The following is a 25,046-nucleotide window of genomic DNA, read 5'->3' as shown; positions in this document are numbered from 1 at the left end:
TTTTTAAATTCAAAATTTTAAACATATTTTTAGGATATATAAATATTGTTAACAAAAAAGTATAATAAATTTTGGACTTTATATTGTTACAATAACGTATTAATATCTATTAATTCGAATAAAAGAGGAAATTATTGCGACATTATGAAAGGTATCTATATTATTTCTTTCTTTAGAGGAAATTTACAATTTTTCCAACATGGAACGGAATAACAGCGTATTTTCTATTCGGCAATATACCGAAAAATTCGGGACGTATGATCCTCGTAAGTAGCAGTAATACCAGTTCAAGGATGTCGTGTATCCCGACTGCGCGCTGCGCCTGTTGCGGGCGTAAATGCATATTTACGTCGAATATTGGCCGTTATTGGCAGGTTGGCTGAATGTCGATAACCTGAGCGATGGCCCATAACGGGAGAATGCCAGCGAATCGATTAAATAAAGTCACGAGTTACTATCGGGTGCGACGGGTTGAATGCAAAAAAACAGGGAGAGACTCGCCAGAGTGTACATAATATGAAAATACATGTAAATGTGACGCATGATATCGTAAACAATCATGACAATTCGAATGATGACACGCCGTGTGTGTTCAATATATACGCTGCTGCGCTCGAAATGTTGAACGATATAATACCCGCAACACTTGTTCCATATTTATTATAATATGAAATACAGATCTTCGATAATTTATGCTTTTATATTCATATCATTTTATATAACAAACAGCGAAAATTATATACTGAATGAAACGTTGCATGCTGTTCTTGATGCTGTTCGTAATAATTTCCCGAAATTCCGAGGTATAATTTTTCATTAAACAGCATTTTGCAGTTATAAAGTGTCCTTATTAATAACATATATTAATAACATGTATTTTCTTTTGGCACATTACAGAATTGCCTCTGGCGACGGACTCGATTTCGACGAAATCGACGACGGCGGCAAAGCGATCTGTGCCGACGGATGCACCAATGCTGAACTACATCTTTGACACGCACAGCACTCTGAACAAGCATCAGCATCATCACGATCACAAATGGGGCCCTCACTTCGAAGGCGAGAGCTCCAACATTACGGTGCAGGCTGGTGCTAGCGTCACGCTTGATTGTAGGATATCGTTGCTGCAGGACAAAACCGTAAGCATGAAAACGCACACTCAGTCATTCTGTTCGCTCCTTCCCCTTCGTGCCTCGTATCTGGTCGCCCGCAGCTTTTAATCACTGCTACAAATGCACAGCGCAATAATTCACGACTAATCTCGGAATATTTTGCCTTATTACACCCGGGTAAGCTACGTTTAGCTTATTATGATTAATCTGCGAGCGCGCTTGTACATTTTATACTTCAAGGAACGAATTTAAGGAGAAATTCGCGTAATCGCTACTGGCGACCCGGTTATTCATATGTGTAATCTGCACATAATAATTCAGTAATAAATCTCTGTTTCTTAAACTTGGTATAAAGTTTTCTCCATTTTTACGATTACTTACTCGATATGATTTAATCGTATATCTTATTAAATGTACAAAGAGTTTCGAAGATAAGCGCATGTAATTTTAATTGGACAATATTTTAATCTCGATTTTTGTAATAATTAGAAAAATTTATTATAATATACAAAGAAAAGAGCAACGACATTTGATCTACTGCAAAATTACCTCATATATATATATAAAGCTATGATGACTTTATTCCCAAGTACTACTGTTCATTTATTGCTGTAATACAGTTACAAACCGTTTCCGCATTATCCACGCCCCAAACTATAGAACAAATTATGCGGTCAGATATCGGTTGTGCGCGCATGAATCTCTCTAGCGCTTGAACAGATAATATCCTGTTACCTACGTAACGGGAATTTATAATATAGCCAACTAATAACGTAAACTCACAAATTATATAAAGGTAAATATTTGTTTACACAAGTTAAAAATTTTTTTTCAAACTCTATGAAAGTAATTTAATTTTTTTTAAATTTTATTAACAACATAAAGTCTAAAAATTCGACTAATAAAAAGTCTATACTTACTTGAACAAAATAATTTTTTGAGAAGTAGGTAATTCTTCATATTCCTTATTCCTAATTCTTTAGTATCTGATAGATAGGTAGATAGAGAGATTTAACTTAAACGATTTACTAAATATACAGCTTCAGCAGAAATATATTTATTAAAATAAAAGCTATACATTAATATAATTTTTTCATACTTTTAGGTATCTTTCTTACTTTTAGATAAAATAAATATTAACACACTTTCGAGAAAAGCGAAAGTTATAAATCGATGGTAATTTGTGTCTTTATATACGATATCGAACACACACAATAAATGTGCATATATCTCCAAAACACCGATAATACCCGATTAGCTTTCGTAGTTCCATATAGAAGATGTATGATATTACATACATTTAATGGAGCTATTCGGTAACATGTTATTCAGTTTCAGTTACGTGGATAAACTACATTCTCTACTTCATATTCGCTATGTCTTAATCTGATCTTGACACAGCTTGTAGAAATCGATTAATCGTTTCACTTACTATAAATTTATATTGCACAGATAATCCAATTTAATCGCAAATCACACGTTGTTCTTTATGATAAAGAAAAAAACAAACTGGAAAGAAATATTGTATCTATTGGAGAAATATTTGCTTTATATATATATATGTAATTATTAGAGGAACATCTAATTAATCAAAACGTATCTCTGAAAAACAAAGACCTTATTTTAAATCAGCTAATTGATTATTATCTTATCGATTAGCTATTAAATGTTTATTAACTCTATTAAATGTTTTTCGATTATTACACAATTGCAGTAAAAATAAGCCAGAGTTGTGAAAATAAAATATTGTCAGAATATTTTTACGAAGCAAAGATAGTAGTACGGTGCAAATATGCTCGCATATATAAAACGCATACACATGAGAATTGTCGGTAGAATCGGAAAAATCCGCACACGAACTATTGTCTGTACACCTGTTGATATTTTTATACGCGATCCTTGTGTTGACTGGCGGCTAGACATTTGGATCGAAAAAATATTCGAATCTGTCTTCGGTGACCACAGATACAGTTGTGTCATATTTGTACGAACATTAGCGTTGTAAACGAGTTTGTAAAGATAATGAAAACGAGCCAACCACGGTGATGTTCTTATGGGATTAAGTTTCTCGATCGCAGCAATCGCGTTCAAGGAGAATCATTTTGTATTTTCAGGTATCCTGGTTGCGACGACAGGAGAGCAGCGAGAAGATGAGACTGCTGACAGTCGGCCAGCAGACGTACACGGGCGACTCGAGATACACCATCGAATTTCAGTACCCGGACAACTGGCGGCTGCGTATCAAGCGTGTTAACAGCAGCGACGAGGGCCAATACGAGTGTCAGATCAGTACCCATCCACCAAAGTTCATTCATGTCAACCTACACATTAACGGTAAGTGATAACGTGCCCTAACGACCTTTGCCTAACGTCAACATCGGGACAGTAATGTTGATAACGACGATGACGTCTTACCGAACCATATATGCTTCGTGAAAGTAAGATTTCCGCACGTTTCTAGTTCACGTGCTCGCTTTGAATAGATTTTACGCAGCGCTCTCTTTACACACCTCGGATTTTAAATTCCTCGTAGAGAATGTCATTTGTAGATTTTTCTGAATGAACTCTTTTTGAGCAATTTGACGCAATTGTTTTACCCTCTTAAAAGAAGCGGAGCAAAGAACGAACACTCTTCTCTACTATTTACTTTCTCTCAAGCTTACATGTCTTTTTCTTCCGTTTCACACTTTTTTGTTCCACCCTCGTCGTGTCTGAGACGAATTTAATGTAGCATTTATACAACGAACAAAGGAAGAATGTATTTAAAAGAGATTTTAAATAGTTAGGATGATTGTAATTCAAGTTTTTACTTCGTCTTTCAAACAAAAGACTTGATAAAACGTAAAAAACTATATATTTTAAAACAAAGATAATAGAATTGCTTATATGTCTATACGCTTTTTGAAAATAAAACGTAGATAAATGAGAGAATTGAAACAGCACTGATTAGAATGAAAAACCGAGACACTTTTCTTAAATCGTACCTTTCTTCAATGCCACCTTCGCGCTCATTTGAATTAGTAAGAGAGCAAAAAGAAAGAAGAATTTATATCTCCCGGTAATACCTTACGATTCAATATGCTAGCGACAGAGAGTAGACGAGAAGAAGAGAAACTCAAATTCCGCAGTTCTGCGAGCGATCGGACAAATTGCCTCCGTCTGCAATGTTCTTGCGGTGGAGATCGCTTAAAAGGATAATTGAAAACGAAGTGCCTTGTAGTCGAGACGGACGGGAATAGAGGAAAGAGAAAATCCACGGTCCGTTCAGTTCGGAAGGGCGCGGCGGCGGCGGCGGCGGCGGTGCAAAGCGGAAGAACTTCATCTCGTTGTAGTCCGGTAATCGAGGTGTGTCGAGCAATTCGGCGAAATGAGGCTGTATAAGGGTGAAGTGGCAGCTAGACGGAGATCTGGAGCGAGAAATGGACAACGGAAAATTGTAAACGGCGGGAAGATTTTATAATAAATGCGAGAGGAGAAATTGCGTAATTTTAAAGGCTAACGGTGGACAATAAGGGCGCGCCGTAAAAACATAAAATCATGAAATAAGAATAAAGGTCGACAACGGGTACGTTTATTAAAAAGTCGCGAAATTGTAGCTCGAAGAAGTACAAAATATCCCGCACGAATCTGTACGATGTACGCGATTTCAAAGTATAAAATTAATATGATTATATTCTCTAGACCATCTTTTCTAATCAAATAAAATATATTTCAAATTCGAAACTATAATACGGTAAGGTGCATAGAGAGACTAAAAAAATTCTAGTAAGTCTAAGTAAAGACGTACGGACTTAACTTTCGCTAAATCGTATAGAATTGCGGGGTTACGATTAAAAAAAAGGCAAGAGTCTTCTCTTTTACTTATTTCCCGGTTTGCTCGCCTTTGCCGATGTGAGATTATATCGTAAGCTTTCGTTTCTACGGGATAAGACGACGTAGCTTCTTCGCGTTATAGCCCGGAATCTTCTAACGCGAGTTCAAAGGGATTATCTACTTAAAGTCCCTTGCACTTATCCTCGTAGCATTCCACCATTCTCCGTAATTTGTCGAAATCATTCCTGCGGTGTGTGCGACGTTCGTCGCGATCGCCTTGAAAGACTGCTACGCGTATTTACATTAAAGTAAAAGTTTTCGCAAATGATTATCTTATTCTTCCATATTTTGATAGTGTGATGGGCGACGCGAAGATATTAGCCATTTATTTTGCGCTTTCTACCGAGTACCGAGATATCATTCGATATTCGTACAATTAAAATTTAATCGTTTCACCCTGTTGATACCTTTGTGCGCGAGCTTTCACGAGGTCGTTTGTAACGCGGTTCGAAAAGTCAAATGCCGTTGAAAGAACGATATATCGTCGAACCACGCATTCTCATTGGCCCCGGCAACCTATTCTCTTTCTGTATCTGTTCAACTTTGAAAGTCAAATTACGGTAAACACAATTGTCCATTGTGCGAATCTTGCAATCGCGTTTTATCGATGGATCTCGCGCCGTACGATAATTAACGCAGGATATGAATGCGCCCTGCCTGACTATTGTCGCGCGTTCCAATCAATTATCAGTGCTATTTTTTGAACAGAGTGGATTTCTGTATGTGTGAATAGATATATTCAAATAACGTAAATCAATTGATCTTTTGAATACAAAATTATCGTATTATTATATAATTCTTTGTTATAAACTCATAATTATTTATAATTAGTATGTATATACAATATATAAATACCGAAAAATTAACTCTACTACTATGAATATAATTTGACATGAGAATGCTCTTTTATCATATCTGAAATAGAATCAGTAGCATGGATCATGATCGCCATGCAAAGAAAAATGTAAAACAAGCAATCAGTTCTGGACACTATCGGTGGTTTATATTTAAAGAACGCTAATATTGTTGCTGTGCTGGAACGGATGTACGCAAAAGGATAGGATCAACACTTAATCCGTGAGGATGAGATTCCGCAAGATAAAGTAGCCGAGATTTTGGTATGCAGTACTACTTCCTCGACCTCTATCGATCGTTCGTCTTCCTATACATCTGCCGTCGCTCTACCAATTTAGTCAACGCGTGTTCCTCTTACCATATTAATAAAAGAAGATGTTACGATGTTAACAAAAGAGTGCACAAGCTTCACGAGTGGGATGCAATCTCTAATTTGCTTTTCGACTCTTGAAGCATTCAAGAGCAGGGTAGATGTGTCTAAAATTCAAATGTAACAGCGTGAAAGTTTCAAGTTCTTTGTTCTTTGCTAAATTTCTATCGCTCACGCATTTCGCGATGAAAGTAAAATAATAAGCGAAAATTTTAGCGTCCCACTAAAAATAATTTTATTTGCCTATATATATAAATTTTATTTGTTTAATTTATTTAAATTTGTTTAAATGTTTATTTTTTATAATATTATACATAGATAGGTATTCCTACAAAGTATTCAAACATTGCTGTTCTGGTATCTGCTCGGAGTTCTATTATTTGTATTATTTGTATTAACTGCAAAAACATATGGTAGCTCGAAATTTGCAAACGTTAACGTGAAATTATCAGGTAAGGAAGAAAGAAAAGGAAAAAATAAGCGAAAAACATACTTATTTCAGTGGTAGGATGGGGAAAATTTTGTATCGTGTTGCGAAAAAGCATGCGAAATAAAATGCGGCATACCTCAGATGGAGAATGCGTAAAAAGAAAAAGGAAAAAAAACGGGCGAAAGAGAAAAGGGCGAGCGCGGGAGAGATTACATTTCGCGCGGTATTCATGAGGTCGAGTACCAGGTCGACGAGAGAACACTCTGATCTATCTCCAAAACGTTTCCCTTTTTCGTGATTTCTTTCGGCAGCCGTACGTTACTTAGCTTTCGTGGCCGCAATATAGCCTATACGTAGAGGCACCGATTGGAAATGGTCCAGCTGAACGGAAGACGCGAATGAATCGGTTTGCTCGATCGCGTTTGGTACTCGATCGTGTGGACAACCCAATGACGTCAATATGAGAGATATTTATTGGGCCATAAAGTTAAATATTTGAAGCCGAGTTCGATGTAATCCAATATCACGCTCGTGTGTACGGCCGAATTTCATGATGTGCATGATTGCCACGGCGAGAGATCGACGAACTCGGCAAATAGTACTGATTGCGTTAGAATAAGAATCTCGCAAGTGATCTCCGTAAGAACAAAATTACATTGCAATTATCTGCGGTAATGATTACGACAAAAAATGTGTGGCGATGAATAAAAGTGGTACTATACTCGTAAAAGTAACTCATAAGCTTCAATTCCGATATTCAGTTAATTGCCTTCACTTGTCAATTAATTTTTTCGACGCTGAATAATAACAGACGAAGTCTATGAAGTTTGAGAATTTACAAAACTACACAATTATAGAATAGATTATATGACAGTCTGATTGAAGTAAGAGATAACGTAGAGAACAATGTGGAAAAATCGGAAAAAGAAAAGGAAGAAAGAAGATCGGATATCAGAAGTTAATAGGTTGAAATGTGACTTTTCAAATGAAAGATAACTTTCCAATAAAAGTGCGACGACATGCTTCGTACGTAACGTATTAATGTGTAAAACTTTCGCGCGAGCTGTAAAACTTTGATATTTAAACGAAATGTAGTATCTTTACTTTAATGTGGTGACACGAAAACTTCTTGTAAGAGGATAGAAACTTTAAGTCGACGACGTGCGCTTGGAAAGCTCCGAATTGGCTGCGACATGCCCAATTTTTTTCTCATTGACCGAAATTATGACTTCATAATGTAGTCAAATGTTTACTACGCGAAGAGATATTGATGAACTTGAAAAGTGTATTAATTACGTTCTCTTTCTGGATGGCAGAAGATATTATCAAATTAGAGTTATTTTTCCGAGTCCTTCACGCGATTGCCGGTCGAAAAATTAGACTCGCTGATAAATCTTACTTTTTTTTAAATTTTCAGCACCGTCCGTCCAAATAGTGGACGCCCTGGGCGAACCACTGCGGGACAAGTATTATGAAGCTGATAGCACCATCGAACTACTGTGCGTCGTGCGTCATATAGCGATGCAGGTGCAGTACAGCGTCGTCCAATGGCTCCATGGCAATAGAGTCTTGAACTACGATACGACGAGAGGCGGTATCAGGTAATCCGAACTTTTAAATAACCCATTCTTTTCTTTATACCGCTTAATATCAGCTGAAAGAATTTAAGACGGTTCTCACTGTCTAATCTCCTCTTTAGCGAGCTTTTATATTTTTAAGCTATTATTATTCGTTCGCTTTTCTTTTGCATCAGAACTGTTGTTTATTATAATATAATATACTTTATTATATAATATATAATATAATATAATATATTTATTAATAGTATATTAATATAATATATTAATAGTTTATTATAATATAATATACTTTAAACAATATCAATATACGTATCAAAGTAGCGTATCAATATATTTTATCTCATAATGCCAATCGCAATCGTGAGAATATGGAAATGTAATTTTAAATTAGTATTGTTATATAATATGTATGATACAACTATATACGCTGCGCCGGAAATGACGTAGGTGCGAAGAGGTCTTTAAGCTTAATAGCTCTATTATTCGAAATTTGCTTGCGCGAAGTCATTCTCGCTCGAAATACTTCTCGGCAAATATGAGAAATGCATAATCTAAATGTCGGACAAACTTGACGCGGTTATGCGAGCAAAGTGTAATTAATTCACGAAACTTTTCCTTGTTTGACGGGCATTTACGCGCGGTTGAAAGACTCTGTGTCAACTTTCCCGCAGAAGCGACCGGGAAAAGTCAAATCTAGATCGCGCATGTACATAATTCTCGGCTCTTTGTACGTCTCGCCCCAGAACGTTTCTCGCGGAACGTTAAAAAAAACGGCTCGCTCTTCCCTCGTCTCTCTCGCGGATTATATATTATTATAGATTCCTGTGCAACTTGGCTGGAACGGTAGAATTTTAAAGAACCGATTCTGGAGCATAAGAATTCATTATTCGCGATCCGTATAATAGCGGAGAGATTCGCCGGCTCGTTCAACTGTCGCGCTGAATAAAACTCACGGCGGAAATAAGAAAAAGGCAAGAGCGACACGCTGTCATATTAAGCTTCGTTAATATATAGTTCGTTCCATATCGTTCAATGAGATGTGAGATATGGGATATAAAACATTCCATTATGCAACGTATTCCGGTCGTTTCACACGCCTCGTTCGAAAGTCGTGTCCGAAAATTTCGGACGGAAGTCGGGGAAAAAACTCGCGAAATTTCATCCCATTTATACATTGGTCGCGTATTCGCATTTTTCTTGTCTCGTCCAGCGTTACTTTGTTAAGTATGATAAATGATGTAATTTATCATGTTGAATATATGCTCATAGCTGCAATCTCAAAAAACGAAACGAAATGAAAACCTGACGTTCGCGAGAGATGTGAATTTGTAGTAATGTACTTACACGTCTTTGACAGCTTATTTATTTTATTGCTATTAAAAGCAGTCAAATTTCAGAATTTTCTTTTATAACACCGAATTATTACAATAGACAAAGAATACCATGGTAGATCAAGATTTATTAATAAAGAAAACCATTTTTTTATATTTTATAAATTTAAATTACTCATTAAAAGGACCATTAGAAGGACCATTAAAAGGACCATAAAAATCTGTTTTCTCTTATATGCATATACAAAAATTATATATGCATATTTCATAAACTGTAAGCTTTGAGAAAACTGCATGGTTTTCTCAGATAATACTGAAAATTTGCACTTTTTATGAAACTTTTTATGAAACTTTTATATAAAGCTTCTCGGGGGGGGGGGGAATTTATATTCGTATATCTAACAGCACTGATGTGCAAAATGTCATCGCTTCCAGCCTTTTTGCTCGCGATTTCTCGGGCCAGGATACAAGAACATCCCCGAAGGACCCGAAAATACGTGCCGGTAGAGTGCTCATACGGAGTTACATGGTGGTTGATGACAGCAGCCGCGAGAGTTAGGATGGCGGCGTGTCGACGAGAAAGGTTCCAATGTTCGGGGGGGCCGGTTCTTGGTCGAGACCGACGCTTCCGTGGGCCCGCCCTGACAGTAAAGTTAGGTGCCGGTGAGACACGGCGGGACAGTAAATGAAATTAGTTTGCGTTGCGCGCTTCTGTACATACAACGACTGTATATACACGAGGTCGTGGATCCCGCTGCGAGAACAGAATAGCGTCCCTCTGCGATCTGCCTGGCAACTGTACGCTACTGTACGGTACTGACGCTAAATATTTTGCCGTCCGTGACGCATTAAAGTATTAATTAACGTCTTCCTAAATTTTATAAGAGATTATAGTTAGAATTACCTCTAGAATTAGAATCTCTCGGCTATTATATCTCTCGAAATCGTTTCTATCATCTCTATCAGCCGTGAATTTTCTCGCTATCACGATAATTTTTTTAAATTCGTATTAGTACTTTAATGCTCGTCGTATGAACCAAGTTCGAATGTGTGTTCCCGGCCGATCGTGGTAAAATTTTATTTCCTTCCTCCCTTTTTTTCTCTCGCTCGCTCTCACGTGGGACACTCCGTGAACCGCAAACCCAGCTGCGCAAACCGTAAACACGTTGCACATGAAACTGCTGCAGTGCCATAGCACTTGTTTTCCCAATGCAGCGGCGTCTGCAGTGACGGGAGAGCAAGAATTATTGCTATCTCGCTTAATTTAACCTTTCATTTAATTAATCACCCGACATCTATCTGGTTTCCTCTGTCCCCCATAATTTAACAATGCGTCGCTGATGATCTCGTGCTTTCAGACATGTCTACATCGATTACCAACATTGCGATACCTTGGAAAAAATACTCGGAAAACAGAAAGAGAAGTCGAAAATATAATTTTCTATCAAATATATATATTAATTCTTTATCTTTAACAACTAATTATCTTGTTCTTACAGCACTATACAAAATGTATAATCACTTTTTTCTGAATTATATATCTGTTTGTTTCCAAATTATTGAACATAATTTACTAAATTAGTACCGAACATTTTACGTAAACAAAGCACAGAAAATTTCTTGTTCAACTTAAATATTTTCTTAAAAAAAGTGTATATACATACATTTTTGGACGTTGCTAAAGTAGCGTTATAACAACGACCCGAGTTAATCGTTAATCAAATTATTTGCGAACGGTATCCGGGGCTAAAGGTAAAGTGACAATGAATTTATAGCGCTTAACATCGCGTTTAATTCATTAAATTACAGTAGGACTCTTGACGGCGTAACGATCATCGAATGGAAGGGGAAGTGTACGGTGGAAAATAGCATTTTACGCAGTGTCAAATTACATTAAATTTTCGGGATTGTAATTAAACCTCCGGTTACGACGACGATAGTAATGCACAAAGCGTGGCCCGTAGTTGACCGGCGTTAAATCGAATTTTCCGCGCCGTCGAATCAATGTTATGTTTACGATCTATCTTAATTTATTCGCAATGTAGGTTTAACCTGGCCCAATCTGCACCGTGATAAAGGACATATTGCTCGCCTGAACATATTAGCTCTCTCGCGCTTTCATTTTGTCAATGCCGCGGTAATCCATCAAGCGTCCACTGATATTTTTCACCCGCGGTATGAAGTTAAAACAGAAGAAGAGACGTCACCAAAGATACTGATGGAAACGTGGAAAATACACTGATCTTAAAGTATATATGTATTGTTTTTTATTTAAGTTCTTATGCATATCTAAAAGCGTCGGAGACAAAGAAAAAATGCCGTATAAAAACCGACTCCTCTCCTCTCTCCTCTCTCTCTCTCTCTCTCTCTCTCTCTCCTGAATAATCTAAAATATTATTTTTAAAATCGCAAAAATAGAACTTGTTGACTTCTGTTGAAAAATTCATACTTGAATGTTTCCTTCAAATAAACACATAGCTTCATTATTACTTTTGTGAAGAAAGGATACCTTTTGCCTAAAATATATCCTAAAAGCTACAGTGGATATCATGGCACTTTAAATTTAATTATTAATAATTGTAAAAAGAGTAGCTGTTTCATGAGAATTTTATTTCATGAATATTTTATACTTCTCTTTGCACATATTATTCTATTCAACTAAAATATGCATAAAAATGTAAAATAAGATGTAATTAATATTTAATTTAATAATAAGCGTATAAATTTCCATTTTGCAGTTTCCTACCCGTTATCACACACGAGAACGCTAGCAGATTCATTATTGAACTCATTTTACATAACGAATACGTCCCATGCCGCATCAGCAGAAAGAGCATTCGCCGTGTCGACATCGCGTTGAATGATAAATTGCTAATGCTTATACAGTACCAATGCGTTCGGCTGATTGCGCCGCGGATAAAGAAATAACTAATCGCTTATATAGGGTTAACAGCCACATCAATTCATCGATCGAAGTAATGTCTCGCGCGATTAATCATCGTTTGCCGGTTGCATTACACGGCGGTCCGTATTGTCAATTTCTGAGCACTGCGAAAAAAGTAATGTTTATGAGAGTATTTATAAAATGTGCGCGTATATATTATATGTGTGAAAAAAACTTGGATTTTATGCTTGCTTTATATTAAGCTCGTCGACAAAAGGATAAAACAAAGCGTAAGTTTAAAGCGATTATAAAACAAAAATGTGTGTGTGTGGGTTCCTGTAATAAATAATAATATAAACAGTATTTAACTTAATATATAATACCCGATGCTGTAATTATTGTTCCGTAATTATTGAATTCCGCAACTTGGCCAGTTGCCATTTATCATCGCATTAAAATTACGCGAGTCATACGTACAACGAAATTTTCATCGGTGACATTAATCCCATTACTTAAGCCGGTACGCAGCTTTAATTTTATTCATAAACGCAATAATTAGTAACGCCGGGCAATGTTAAATCTTCTAAAACCACTACTGCTGAATTAGCACAAAAATTACTTACGGCACAGTAATCGTGATAAAAGCGCGGCTTCTAAGCACAGCTTATTTAAAGCTATTTAAAGACATAAATATCCACGTTTAACTTTACATTCGACCATGCAATTTTTTAAGCTGATCCCAAGATCCCTGGTAACTACTTTCTTATTTTCATTTCGCATTTCCGTATCGAATTAATTGTAAGAATTCTCTCTCTCACAAAGCTTCTACGTTGCTCGACGTAGGCGGTGGACCCTCGACGTCGCGGATAAACGAGCGATCGCCTGCCGGTGTTCAACCGGCCGAGGGTAACGAAAGCGACAAATTGCGACGGAGAAACTTTTTCGATTAAAGTCTCGCTTGCTCGGCGCGATTCAAAACCTTTCTCGGTCAAGTTTCCACTTTCAGCGACACGCAACCTAGCATAAATAAGGATGTTTCCTCCGCGAAGGATAGCGAAGCTGGAGAAGCAGCTTGGGGAAGAGCGAGCTTTGTTTCTCTACAGAATTGCACGTTAACCATCGTAGAGTATAGGAGGAACAACGACTATTGAACAACAATTGCAACACATGAGGTCACGTTGTAGGAAAGCTACGAGAGAGAGAGAGAGAGAGAGAGAGAGAGAGAGAGAGAGAGAGAGAGAGAGATGCTTTGCTGCGGAAAATCCTGAACAGTAGCACATTCCAATTAAATAAAGCAGTTGCGGCAGCGTGAATCGAATTCTTAATTGGATCCATTTGACAAGATTACCAGTTTAAATGATTCTTTGTGATCACTTTTATCTCTCTCTCTCTCTCGCCCCTTTTTTGTCTCTTTCCCTTCTTTACAAACTCTCAAAAGTTGTAACAAATTATCGCGAACGATATCCATCAGTCTCGCGCGAAAAAATCACGTTGAATTCAGAGCGGTTTGACGTAATCAGCCGTTAGAACAAAACATAAAGAGAGAGAGAACAGTTTTTCTTATCAAATAACACTTAGGGAACTTGTATTATTCCCGTAGTACATGGAGTAGCGACAATACGTCCGGGATGGTATTGCCATAAAAGCGCACGCTTTTGTTCCGTGCGGTCACGTCTGTCGCGTACAGAACGCAAAAAGGAAATGCTAAAAATTTCCGCTGTGAAATATTTACCGGGCAAACGTTTGCCGCTGTAGCTGTCAAGTAGCCTTTAAAAGCGCGAACTGAAAGTCATGTAGAACATAGCTCCAACGCGATCGTCGTCAGAGTCGGTGGGATTGTCAGCAAAATTGTTATAACTTTTATAATCGTACGTATTTTTGTTTCTAACTTTGGTCTCTTTCTCCCGCATTTTTTTAAATTTTTTTTTACAAATACCGTTACGATTACATCCAGCTTTGATATTTCGGAAGAGTATAAAAACGTAATCATGATAAAAACTATTAACTGTGCCATCATCCCTCAATGTTTGCCGGTCCGCTGAAACGCCCCGAGTCGCTATTTGCACCTCGTACTCGTACAAAATGCTCGCTCGAACAGTCCCCCTTTTTCCGCTAGTTTCTCACAAAAATAAGAACGTCAAGTACGAGAGCAATTTTCCGCAAGACGTCTCTGCAGCATGCAGTTTCACGCGGAAACCTTTCTCCCTCGAGAAAGCGGGTATATTTCTGTCTGCAATTAGCGCACTTTAACGAAGTCATTGTTTCATTGCATTCTTCGTCCTTCTTTTCAACTTGAAATGCGATTTCGCGAAAAGGACAGGCCTCATTACGGAAACACCTGCATCCAATGATTTATGCAGATCCAATGTACGGATAATGAATGCCATTTCGTGACGTTAATACGAAATGAATAAGAGATATATGTGGGGAAACGAAATGCTCAGTGAAATTACATTGACGCAAAATATAGTTGCGAAAAATGTCAAGTATTCTTGCATTTGCAAATTATTTCGAATTTCGTGACTTTTTCTTTTCCAACAATATGCGAGCGGAAAATTCAATTTTTCTTAAACTTACATGAGCAGTACATCATAATAACGTTACTACGTATTCCTCGTATCCACAAAAGTGAGTTCGCGAATTGTTTGTACGAGACTGAAATATGCAATTCGACGCGGTAAAGAAAAAAAAGGACCGTTGATCAATATGAAGTGCGTTATCAAGGTAGTTCACCGGCTCTGCGCAAATATTTATTCGGCGGAACTTATTATTCGGTCTATTGTTTGCAGAGTACAAACTGTTCTCGCGGGAGAGCCGATAATTTCGGCTCGATTTGCAATTAAATTATAGCTACCGCGTAAGAAAGTTCGCATAAAAGCATGCGAATGGGGAGCGAGTGTGGTGTGCCGGTGAGAGCAGAGATAAAAAAAAAAGGTCGGCGAAGAAGAAAAACGACTCGAGTGATGGAGGATCGGCGATTAGTCAGGACAAAGAAGAAGATGCAAGGGTAGTAGAAAATCGGAGTTCTCGAAAATTGAGGAGGTCTCGTTAGTCTCGGGAGATACTCCCTTCTTTCGCGCTATACAGCGTGAGATTTCGCGACTTCACGTTAACAATTTCGCTCGAGATATTTCTATGGAATGTTCCCGAAAGGCATATCACCGTGACTGACACATTTTCAACCTTGGACGTTACGCATTAGCCATTTAATTAATAACTTTTTGCGGCAGATGTGATTATCGTAGATATATCAGACTTGTGAAATAAGAATCTCGAATAGATTCTAATAACGCAATGCTGCGCGACAGGAAAATTGAACACACATACATTCATATTGCTTTCAGCAACGTCGTCAAGCACGAAATACGGCGCGTGAGAAATTCTCGTCGGCGAACTTTCGGGGCATTGAAATTTCAACGTGTGTGTATACCTGTTACAGCGTGAAAACGGACCTGATGGAAGAGGGGGCCAATTCGACTCTCAGCATAGCTAAGGTCGGACCTATGGATAGCGGAAATTACACCTGCCAGCTTACCACCATGCCGGACCAACCCGCCACGGTTCACGTGCACGTTTTAAACGGTGAGAATATTTTTGCATTTCTGATATTTCTCGATTGCTCTTTTATGTAATCGCTTTTATCGTCAAAGCGCGTGAAAAGTAACGATGCTGTCATCTCGTTTAACTTATACAGGACGTATCAAAACTGCTATTGTAAAACTCTTTATATTTAACTTATTATATAACTTAATCGGATAACAAAATGATTAAATAATCGATCTGGAATAATATTTTAACGTAAAAATATTCATTTATTACATGATATTCTCTGAACGCAACAAAACAAAAATTATAACTATAATTTAACGGTCTTCTTTATCATCCGTTCTATTTTCTTAATTCTTCTGAGTTGTTAATTTACATACTTTTTAGCTAATTTAGTGCAGCTTTCTTTCTATACTTTACCCTATCCTGAAGCGTATTTCTAAAGCAACGTATGCTTCAAAATGATGCTGTAGAAGTGTTAATTTATTTACGCGTTAAAATACTAACATTTTACATTTCGCAAACACGTTTATAGAATAAAGACTACTGGAATTAAGGATACCTCGTGTATACTAAACGTACTAAAACTTGTTTATATTGAAACAGGTAGAACGTTTATTTTCGTTTCTTTGATAGCGCTGTTTGGATAATCGACCATTCGTTTAACAATGGTTAAACAATGGTTAAACAATGTTTAAATAGTACAGAAATTCTATTGTACCACTCTTCTGTGCGTATGCGCGTTTTGTTTCATTTAAAATTGAAATTTGTTTCGAAAAGTCTATGGTGAAAATGGCACCTGGTTTTGAAACAGCCTGTGTGGAAACTTATCTCAAACTATTTGGCTGGTTAACATGATACGAAACAGACTGGTAACAGTTAGAGGGGAATCGTGCTACGAGTCATAAGTAATTGACGAATTCACAACATTCACCGATGCGCGGTATTCGCGCTTGCTCCATTACAAAAGCTACAGCCGAAACGTTTGTGTATCAAACTCTCTCTCTCTCTTTCTCTCTGTACCGTAGCTACAGACTCGGCTATTTATTACCAAAGTACGTGCTTTTGAAGCATTTAATATTTATCTTGAACTGCGCTCGCAGATGCGCCTAAAAGTCCTCCGGTGTTTGACTCCTGCGAGAAAGTTGGCATGTCGGAACTTGTTATAAAGGATCTTCTTAAAATGCTTCCGGGCAGGAACTCGCGACGAAACTAAGTACGCAAGTAGAATTTTCTAACTACACAGACAAACTTTGCACAATTGCTTTGATGTTGCGACTTACGCATTATGGTTTCCGCGGATTATAATCTCTATCGAGCTCTCATGATACATTCTCACGTAAGAAGCTCCCGTAAAAAAAGCCCTACATTTTTACTATACGAGGGTAGTCTGAAAAGTTTTGAGCCTCAAACATTATTTTTTCGGTCAAATTCGGTCAAATTTTTCAACATAGTCTCCTTTTAAGTCGATGTTAGGCTCAAAACTTTTCAGATTACCCTCGTATGTTTGTTATCTATTTTCGTACGATTCTCTCAAGTGAGTACCATTTTATTTGCAATTTGGGATACTCGTTACTTGCTTCTTCTCATTACAAAACTAAAACTGTCCTCACAAATATACAAGTAGGACAATTTTTAATTCGTAATTTTTCGAAATTTGTTTTCCTTGAATAAGATAGTTTCGATTTTTCCCATTTTCTTTTCAACGGGATGTTAGAAATAAAGATATGTATCTCATAGTCAGGACGTTTCCATTTTGCGAAGAAATAACAGAGAAATTCGCGCGACACAATCGTCGATGACGAAGAGACTCACTTCGCGCGGCATGCAAAAATAATTCGTTCATAAATTCAAACACCTTTCAGCATATACGATCGTGGCTGCACCTTCACTTGGGATCGAATACTGGGGAATTCGCGGTTCCTCAGGAACCTCGTATTACAAGATGACTTGTACAAACGTTATTTCGATTATCCTCCGCATAACTCATTAATACATGTTCGACACGCGTCTCAGTTGAATTGTACAAAGGGTTTCCTGATATTTGCATCATGTCGCTCGGGCTTTCGTTATAATTGCTAATGTTCGACGAACGCGTCTAAACTCGATCGAAGTTTGCGCTATTTGACGAGGAAACGTTTTCGCAACTGCCTTCCATCAATTTTGATAAGTCTCTGATGTGTTTTACAGTAGTTCAAACTCTCGGTTTATTTTATATGTTTTACGTTTGTATTTGACAATATATTAAAGATTATCAATGTCGGAGAGAGATCTGCGAGCGTTTCCTTGTGAGTGTATTTGACGCTGTTTCAGGAGAAAGTTTAGCCGAGCTACATCACAGCGGTGCACGACTCGCTCGAGCGGATGTCGCTAGCTCGTCGCTACTCTTCCTGGCCGCCGTTCTAGCCCGATCGGGTGGTCAGGTGCTCAGATGAAGGCTCAACCCAGCTTCCTCGGGCATTACAAGAGTCGCCCGGGTTAGGAAAAGAGCACTTGGTGGCGATGACAAAGGGACAGTGCTCCACAACGGTGAACGAGACATTATCACCTGTGCGCCGCGCGAACTTTTCTATTATCGTGACGGGAGTGGACACGAGGGCCAAAGAGGGAGTGTGTTACGTTAACATATTACGTTGACATAAGGAACATAGGGAGGAAACAGAGGCGGTTGGCTGCGTCTCGTCTTGGAACGTTATTCTAAACGCGATATAGATCGCCCGGCATTCGCGAGATTCATGTCGGAGCGTGTCTGTATCGCGAAATAATACCTTCGTCAATTCTCAGCGCAATTTCATTCGAGCGATTGTACACGGAACGTAAATTTTTCACGCGGGATAGACATCTCGGTGAACGGCCGGCTTTCAACATCTTTTCAGCTAGTTAATTCACATGCAAGAGCCGATGGGCATTACACGCTCGTCGATAAGAGTATTATGGATTTAGTTATTGTTTATTCACGATAAGTCGTTCACTGATGTGGTTATCTCATTTTTAGCTCAGCTCGTTCGAATTTCGCTCTTCCGCGAAATTCCATTAGGCTTGAATATTTCCGGGCGGACAAGACGCGCGCGTACCGACTAAATTACCGCAAGTATGTATAACATGCTTACCAGATGCGAAGCAAATTATTCGATCATTGTGAAACGATACGATGATGCTGTTAACATCGATCGTGCCATTCAGCGCGCGTTTGATTATTCGATATATATTAGCATCTCGCCCAAGTTATTCTAGCGCGGTCGCTCTTTTGCAACAGAAATGACCAAAGCTATACAGTAAAATCATAAATCCGCGTATCGAATAACCAATAACCGGTAAACAATAAAGGCTCGGGGCACAAACTGCTAACCGAGCTATTGGAGTGGCTGCTATCGCGTATCACTATGGACTGTGATAATCGAGACAAATTGCGCTGTTCGATTCGGCCTCCATCCATCACTATTCGCACCATTATATTACAAAATTCTCTGCATCCATCGGAGCGTTTTTTAGCGCGGAACGAGTGCGAGGATTCACACGGGACTCGCAAATTTTTCAATTAACAGGATCACGAGCTTCCATCGTTTTATCCAATAATATTATTTTATTATTGATAATTAAAAGGCATCAAATTTCTCATCGAACGTACAACATCGGTTATCGGTCCACCGGAGGAGACTACCGCCTATCGATAAGGTCTGTTAAATATTTTGAGATTATTTTGATTATTATAATGAATTCCATTGTTAATTATGATAATAATATAATATGGATGCATATATATATTATACACACTGTAAATTAAGTTAATCTATACGATAACTTTTAATGAAAATTGTTAAAGAGAGAATGATTAAAGCTTTCCAATATCGGTGCCCGTTCTTTATGACAGGGTGTTAATGTATGTTTGTATAAATTCGCCAAGATACATTCAGATGCTGTACCTTTTAGCTCGCGGCGTATGTAGAAACAAACGCATTTCATATAATTTCGTAATTAAATTCGTGTTTTGTAATTACATTATCTTACACAGCAAAATTTGTAACACGGCTTGTCAGGACATCATCTGAATGTATGTTGTACAGTGATGAAGGTACGCTTGTCTTTCATGCAGCCAACCAAATCTCCATGCTATGAGAGAATGTGTGTGCGTGAGAGAGAATGAGAGAGAGAGAACGAAAGATTATACGCTATAATATATAAATTTAAGCCGAACCTAACGTTTTATCGTGAGGAAAACGAAATCACGTAATATATGATATGCGTTTTACAAGAACTGGCCTTTGTCTCATTTTATGCCTTACAGTGCTGATTTTAGAAACTTAGCCTAGGATAATCATACGTGATCGTTCAGGTAAGTATTACTCTTTGAATAAAATTCATTTTGAAGAGCGCATAGTTCTAATAGTACAAAATTGTTTGAAATTGCACAAAAGTTGTTTTAAAATCCTATTTTCTACCTGAGTTTCATCGCGCAGATTATATATCGAAACCGTTGTCTCGCGAGTTTTACATTTCTTTTATCAAACTAAAGAATTTACATGACTTATTCGAATCGGCAAATGTATCGAGCGTGATTTGATGTGGATGTACATTGCGCCGCACACAAAGCGGAATGTAGAATCGCTGACGTAAAATCGCGCGAAAAGTTTTGTAAATCGAGCATAGCGAATTAGAATTCCGCACGTACAGCTGACGTTGACGACATCGTCTCTTCTGTATCGCGTGTCTCGTTCAAACGAGGCATTTTCTCCCTCATTCGAAGCTTTACTCGATTTCCACGGCAAGCGCGACCTAGAATACATATGTGAGATTTTCATTGATTGGAAAATAAAGGGATATCTTGAACGTAACGCTCTATTTGCAACTTTTATGACAATTCTTGAATGAAAATCGATCGTTTCTAGACACTTGAAATTACTTAAATTGTGGTAAATAAAATATAGCGTATGGTGTATTAAGCTTCGCTAAAAAAAATCATTCGATTTCCGGTGATTAGATGACTATAAAAGTACTATATATCATTTGGTGACAGATACGCACAGTTCAATTATAAACACATTAAACAATGAAAATAAATACGTGCAACTTTCAGTTTATTAGATTTGAGAATTTTGAGGACTAAAATAAGTTTCACGGTTAGACGCTCGAGCCTGGTGTTTCTCTCTCGAGAGAGAGAGAGAGAGAAATATCAGGCGCGCGCAGTGCTTACGTTTTATGAAAGGAAGCTATGACTCAGCCCTTGCCCACATCCAGCTTCGACCAGCTCGTAACAAAGCGGTGCAGTGTTCCGCACAAACGCCGCTTTCACGCCGAGCTGCGATTAAAGGACGAGCGACTGTAAAAATAACATAGTTGAATTCCAGCGTTCGCCACTATCCTACCTCGTCCAAAAGATTTAACGAGGGTTCGAGCGTTACTCAAAAACCGGGACGAGGCTGAGTTCCGCTTCGTCGTTTCGGGGCCAAGACCCATTTCCGGAACGACGTTCCGTTACTTATCGTATACCGCGCGTACACGGTAGAATGGTCGCGCTCTCCGCCTCGCATCGGGAGATTGAAGCCGGTGGAACTTATCGTCAACCCTGCCGCAAGTGGGATACTCCGCGAGTAACGTGCGGGAATATACGCGGGAAGTAGCTCGGGCGCGCACCGACAGATTGAACGTGGCTCCATCGATCTTCCCAGTTGGACCTCCAGGAACTCTATTCATCGTGCGCGGTTCGCCGACATCCATGAGATTCTTCGTCTCCTCTGGATCTCTTCTGGAGGGTAACTTTTCACGTTCCCTTTCGAAAGCGGGCTCGTTCAAAAGCAGCGCTGCGACATTCGAAAACCTCCCGCGAACGCTATGCGAGTATACTGTCGAAAATTCCGCTGGGGTAAATGCGATGACATTCGTCCGCAATGGCAGCCTTATTTTATATTAAATCAAAATATAAAATATTATATCTGAATAATATATATGTATATATATACATACAATTAATTAGAATAATTAATATTATATTTTTAAAAACCATTTGAAGAAACTAAAGCAGTAGAATCTGAGAGATTCCTCATCATCAATTGTATCAACTTTTTTTATATTACCCGTTAAGAATTAACATATAAATTATTGATTAAATTAGGGTAAACTCGGGTAAGATGGCCATACAGGAAAGATGGCCAACCCATGTTCATTCGATGTTTCATGGCGAGCTAGATTGAAAGAACAGGTTGGTCATCTTTCTTGTATGGCCATCCGAGTTTACCCTATTATTAACTGCAGTAGTATTTGTCTTCGATAATATGGAAGAGAAATATGGAATATGATAATATGGAAGAGAAATCTTTTTCTCGCTTCCAAGAATCATAATTAAATTTATAATTAAATATAATCTAGGCGAATTCCAATTTTACAAATCCGACCTGCACAAGGGAGTCAAGGGACGCACTCCGGATTCGGTAGAACACGGGGGAAAAAATCGATTACGGTTTTATCCGACGCGTTTTGCAACTTTTATCAAATAAGTCTCTTTACTCCAGGGTAAGGTCTCGAAGTAACGCGCGACGTGGGTAACGTTTGTAACTTTTCACGCTCGCTTGCGCCAACGGTGCTTCCGGATTTCCGGGTCTCATCCAGCACGCGGCCCGATCTAGCCCGCTAGAGAAAAATATTCAATGCGCAATATCGTCGCTACTCGCGCGACTTGATTCTCATGCATTTTTCACGCGGTACGTGATGTCTATATACCTTTTAGCACCGTACAAACCAAACGCATAGCGAGCGTTTTATATGGAACATCCAGAAGAATGAATGCGCGCCGAAAGAATGTCGCGAGTTCTTTCCTGAAGCAACTTTTATGTATTTCCGAGTTACGTTCCAGAGCTTCTTCTTCCTCTAACCATGTCGCATCTCGCAAGTTAAGTGTATCATTTACTTCTGGGTCTTTTATTTCTCTTTTAAAGCAAACGATTGCTTAACGATTTCTCCTAGCGATTATCGAGACACGCAAAAACGGATAATAGGCAATTCAACGTCATCTCGCTTTGACCTATAATTATAAACGGGCATCTAAACTAACTTTAGAATGATCGCGTGCCTGTCTATTCTTCACACTTCTAATCAAGTTCTGCGTGTTGCATGCTCACGTCTAGTGCATCAACAGACACGAGCTAGAGCTAGACAATCTCATGGGTATCTTCTTTACGTGCATGAACCGCAAAAGAGATGAAAATATGGAATTTTAATTTTACTAGACACATAAAGTTTCAAAACAAAATTAACAGATATATATATAATGCTAATGAAATATATAAACGAGCTGCTCGTATTGAATAAAATTGAATAAAAGATATAATAAAGCTTTCATGTAAACTAGTTATAATTTATTATTGTACATCAACAACTTGTAATATATCTATAAATACAGCAATTAATGAAATTCTAAAGGACGATATACAATAACATGCATGATAAACGAGCTACAATATTATTTTGCATTCCGCGTCAGATGACAATATTTCGGCGCTTTGGATGCTGCAAAACGAGTTATTTGAGATATAATAACAACATTGTACGGCGACATAATGGAATTACGATTAATGTGTGTTTATAAATTTTTATATACGAGCGGATATCGGCCGTACGCTCGGAGCGTTTTAGCAATGGATGCGGAAAACATGCAACTTTACGACGCTTAGCCTCGGCAGGGAGGAACAAAATTTATGAATCCCTCCGGTTCTTAAAGAATTGACGACAAAGAAGCATATTGCTAGCAAAATGCAATATCGAAGTTTTAAAGTCGGCGCGAGACGGGGCATCAACGTTGCTTCTACGTACAAACAGCAGTAAAATAAGCAGCATCGGAATTGAAGAAAATTAGCTAGCTACCGCAAACATGCATGAAAAGTAATTTCCGATAATGGTAAAATGAATTTTGTATGACTTGTAATGAAAATATGTGGTGCATATAATAAAATAACTCTTTACTGTACATTTTGTAATGCTATCGCAATGTTGAAATTTTTTCATATACATTTTAATAATCTCCCATATTCCATATTCTACCATTGATTACAAATTATGAAATATTTATTTATTTTCTCTCTATTTCCTGAAAATACACTTATATCCATCACGCGAATGTCGCAATAATTATTTGCACATACATTAATTGTGCGCGAGCTTTAACGCAATTGGATATATATAAATATACACGAATGATAATTTAATATGCAAGAAGGCGAGTTTGCATATTATAATGTAAAATTATACCTAGAGCAATTAGTTTCGTGAAACGCAGTCGCCTAAAGTTCTGAAATAGCTAGTACGCAAACGTTTGTAAATTTGTTTTTTAGTGCAATGTAAAGGTTAACGCTGAATGAGCACAAAATTCGATCTATTAAACAAAGTAAAAATTTTAACGAACAATTTTGCCTGCGTTCTACATCCCACCACTTTTATACACGCGGTTATAGGTTGGGAAATAACACTAAATAAACCAGTCGTCCTTTTTGAGCTTAAAACAGCTCACATTGCACATGCAAAGCAAGTAGAAATTTTATTCTCCACACAACGTGTTGAGGTAAGTGCGCGGTCGTTGTCTTTAATCTGTCACAGACTGTGGTTGCCGGATTATCATCTTTTCACGAGGATGCGACACGAGGATTTCAGAAATTCCGTGTTTTTACATTCGCGCGCAGGAAAATCTGCTGGCAACAATTCTGAAAAATGATTTACACTGCACTTAATGCATTCCATTTGTAGGATTCGAACGTGATTTGTTTTAAATTACAGATATTTCTTTCATCGCTATATAAAAACAGAAAAGCAGGGAATTTACGTCCCCGTGTAATTTGAAACAAAAGTGTAATTGTGACCGTAAATGGGAATTGCCGTCCAATGGAGATTTCTTAATTTTAATTCGCCTACGCGAGCCTACGAGAAGGGATGAAATATACGAATGCGCGAAGAAGATGTTCTCTCGCCAGGAGCGCTGCTATTCCACCCTTGGCCTGGAAGGTGTGAAGGTGTGCAAACTCACACCAGCCGACGTTATATCGTCGAGAGGAGAGCCACTCCCGTGGGAGCTGGACGCGGCA

General features: G+C 38.1%; 1 protein-coding gene and 1 long non-coding RNA gene across 5 annotated transcripts in view; one reads left to right on the top strand and one right to left on the bottom strand.

Annotated features, from left to right (window-relative positions):
- LOC139772839 (zwei Ig domain protein zig-8) overlaps positions 1-20,236 on the top strand; it is a 125,314-nt gene extending 105,078 nt beyond the window's left edge. For 3 of the 4 annotated variants that reach the window (XM_071706793.1, XM_071706809.1, XM_071706801.1), the window contains 5 exons: positions 898-1,139; positions 3,227-3,446; positions 8,058-8,241; positions 15,875-16,017; positions 18,295-20,236. In XM_071706793.1, the coding sequence (XP_071562894.1) occupies positions 898-1,139; positions 3,227-3,446; positions 8,058-8,241; positions 15,875-16,017; positions 18,295-18,416 (911 nt within the window). In that variant the 3' untranslated portion in view covers positions 18,417-20,236. The remainder of the gene's footprint in view (positions 1-897; positions 1,140-3,226; positions 3,447-8,057; positions 8,242-15,874; positions 16,018-18,294) is intronic. The other variant, XM_071706818.1, reaches the window with a different exon arrangement.
- A 137-nt stretch (positions 20,237-20,373) lies between these two features.
- The window catches only part of LOC139772880 (uncharacterized), a 19,100-nt gene continuing 14,427 nt past the window's right edge, over positions 20,374-25,046 (bottom strand). Inside the window, exons 3-4 of the long non-coding RNA XR_011718216.1 lie at positions 21,173-21,298; positions 20,374-20,754 (exon numbers count right to left, since the gene is read on the bottom strand). This is a non-coding gene — a long non-coding RNA (uncharacterized lncRNA). The remainder of the gene's footprint in view (positions 20,755-21,172; positions 21,299-25,046) is intronic.

Source organism: Temnothorax nylanderi, unplaced genomic scaffold (assembly GCF_030848795.1).
Source record: "Temnothorax nylanderi isolate EJ_2023f unplaced genomic scaffold, tnyl_v1.0 TNYL_tig0004_pilon, whole genome shotgun sequence".
In the NCBI taxonomy this organism is placed as follows: domain Eukaryota; kingdom Metazoa; phylum Arthropoda; class Insecta; order Hymenoptera; family Formicidae; genus Temnothorax; species Temnothorax nylanderi.
Note: the sequence above shows the minus strand (reverse complement) of the source record. Positions and strands in the feature narration are given on the sequence as shown.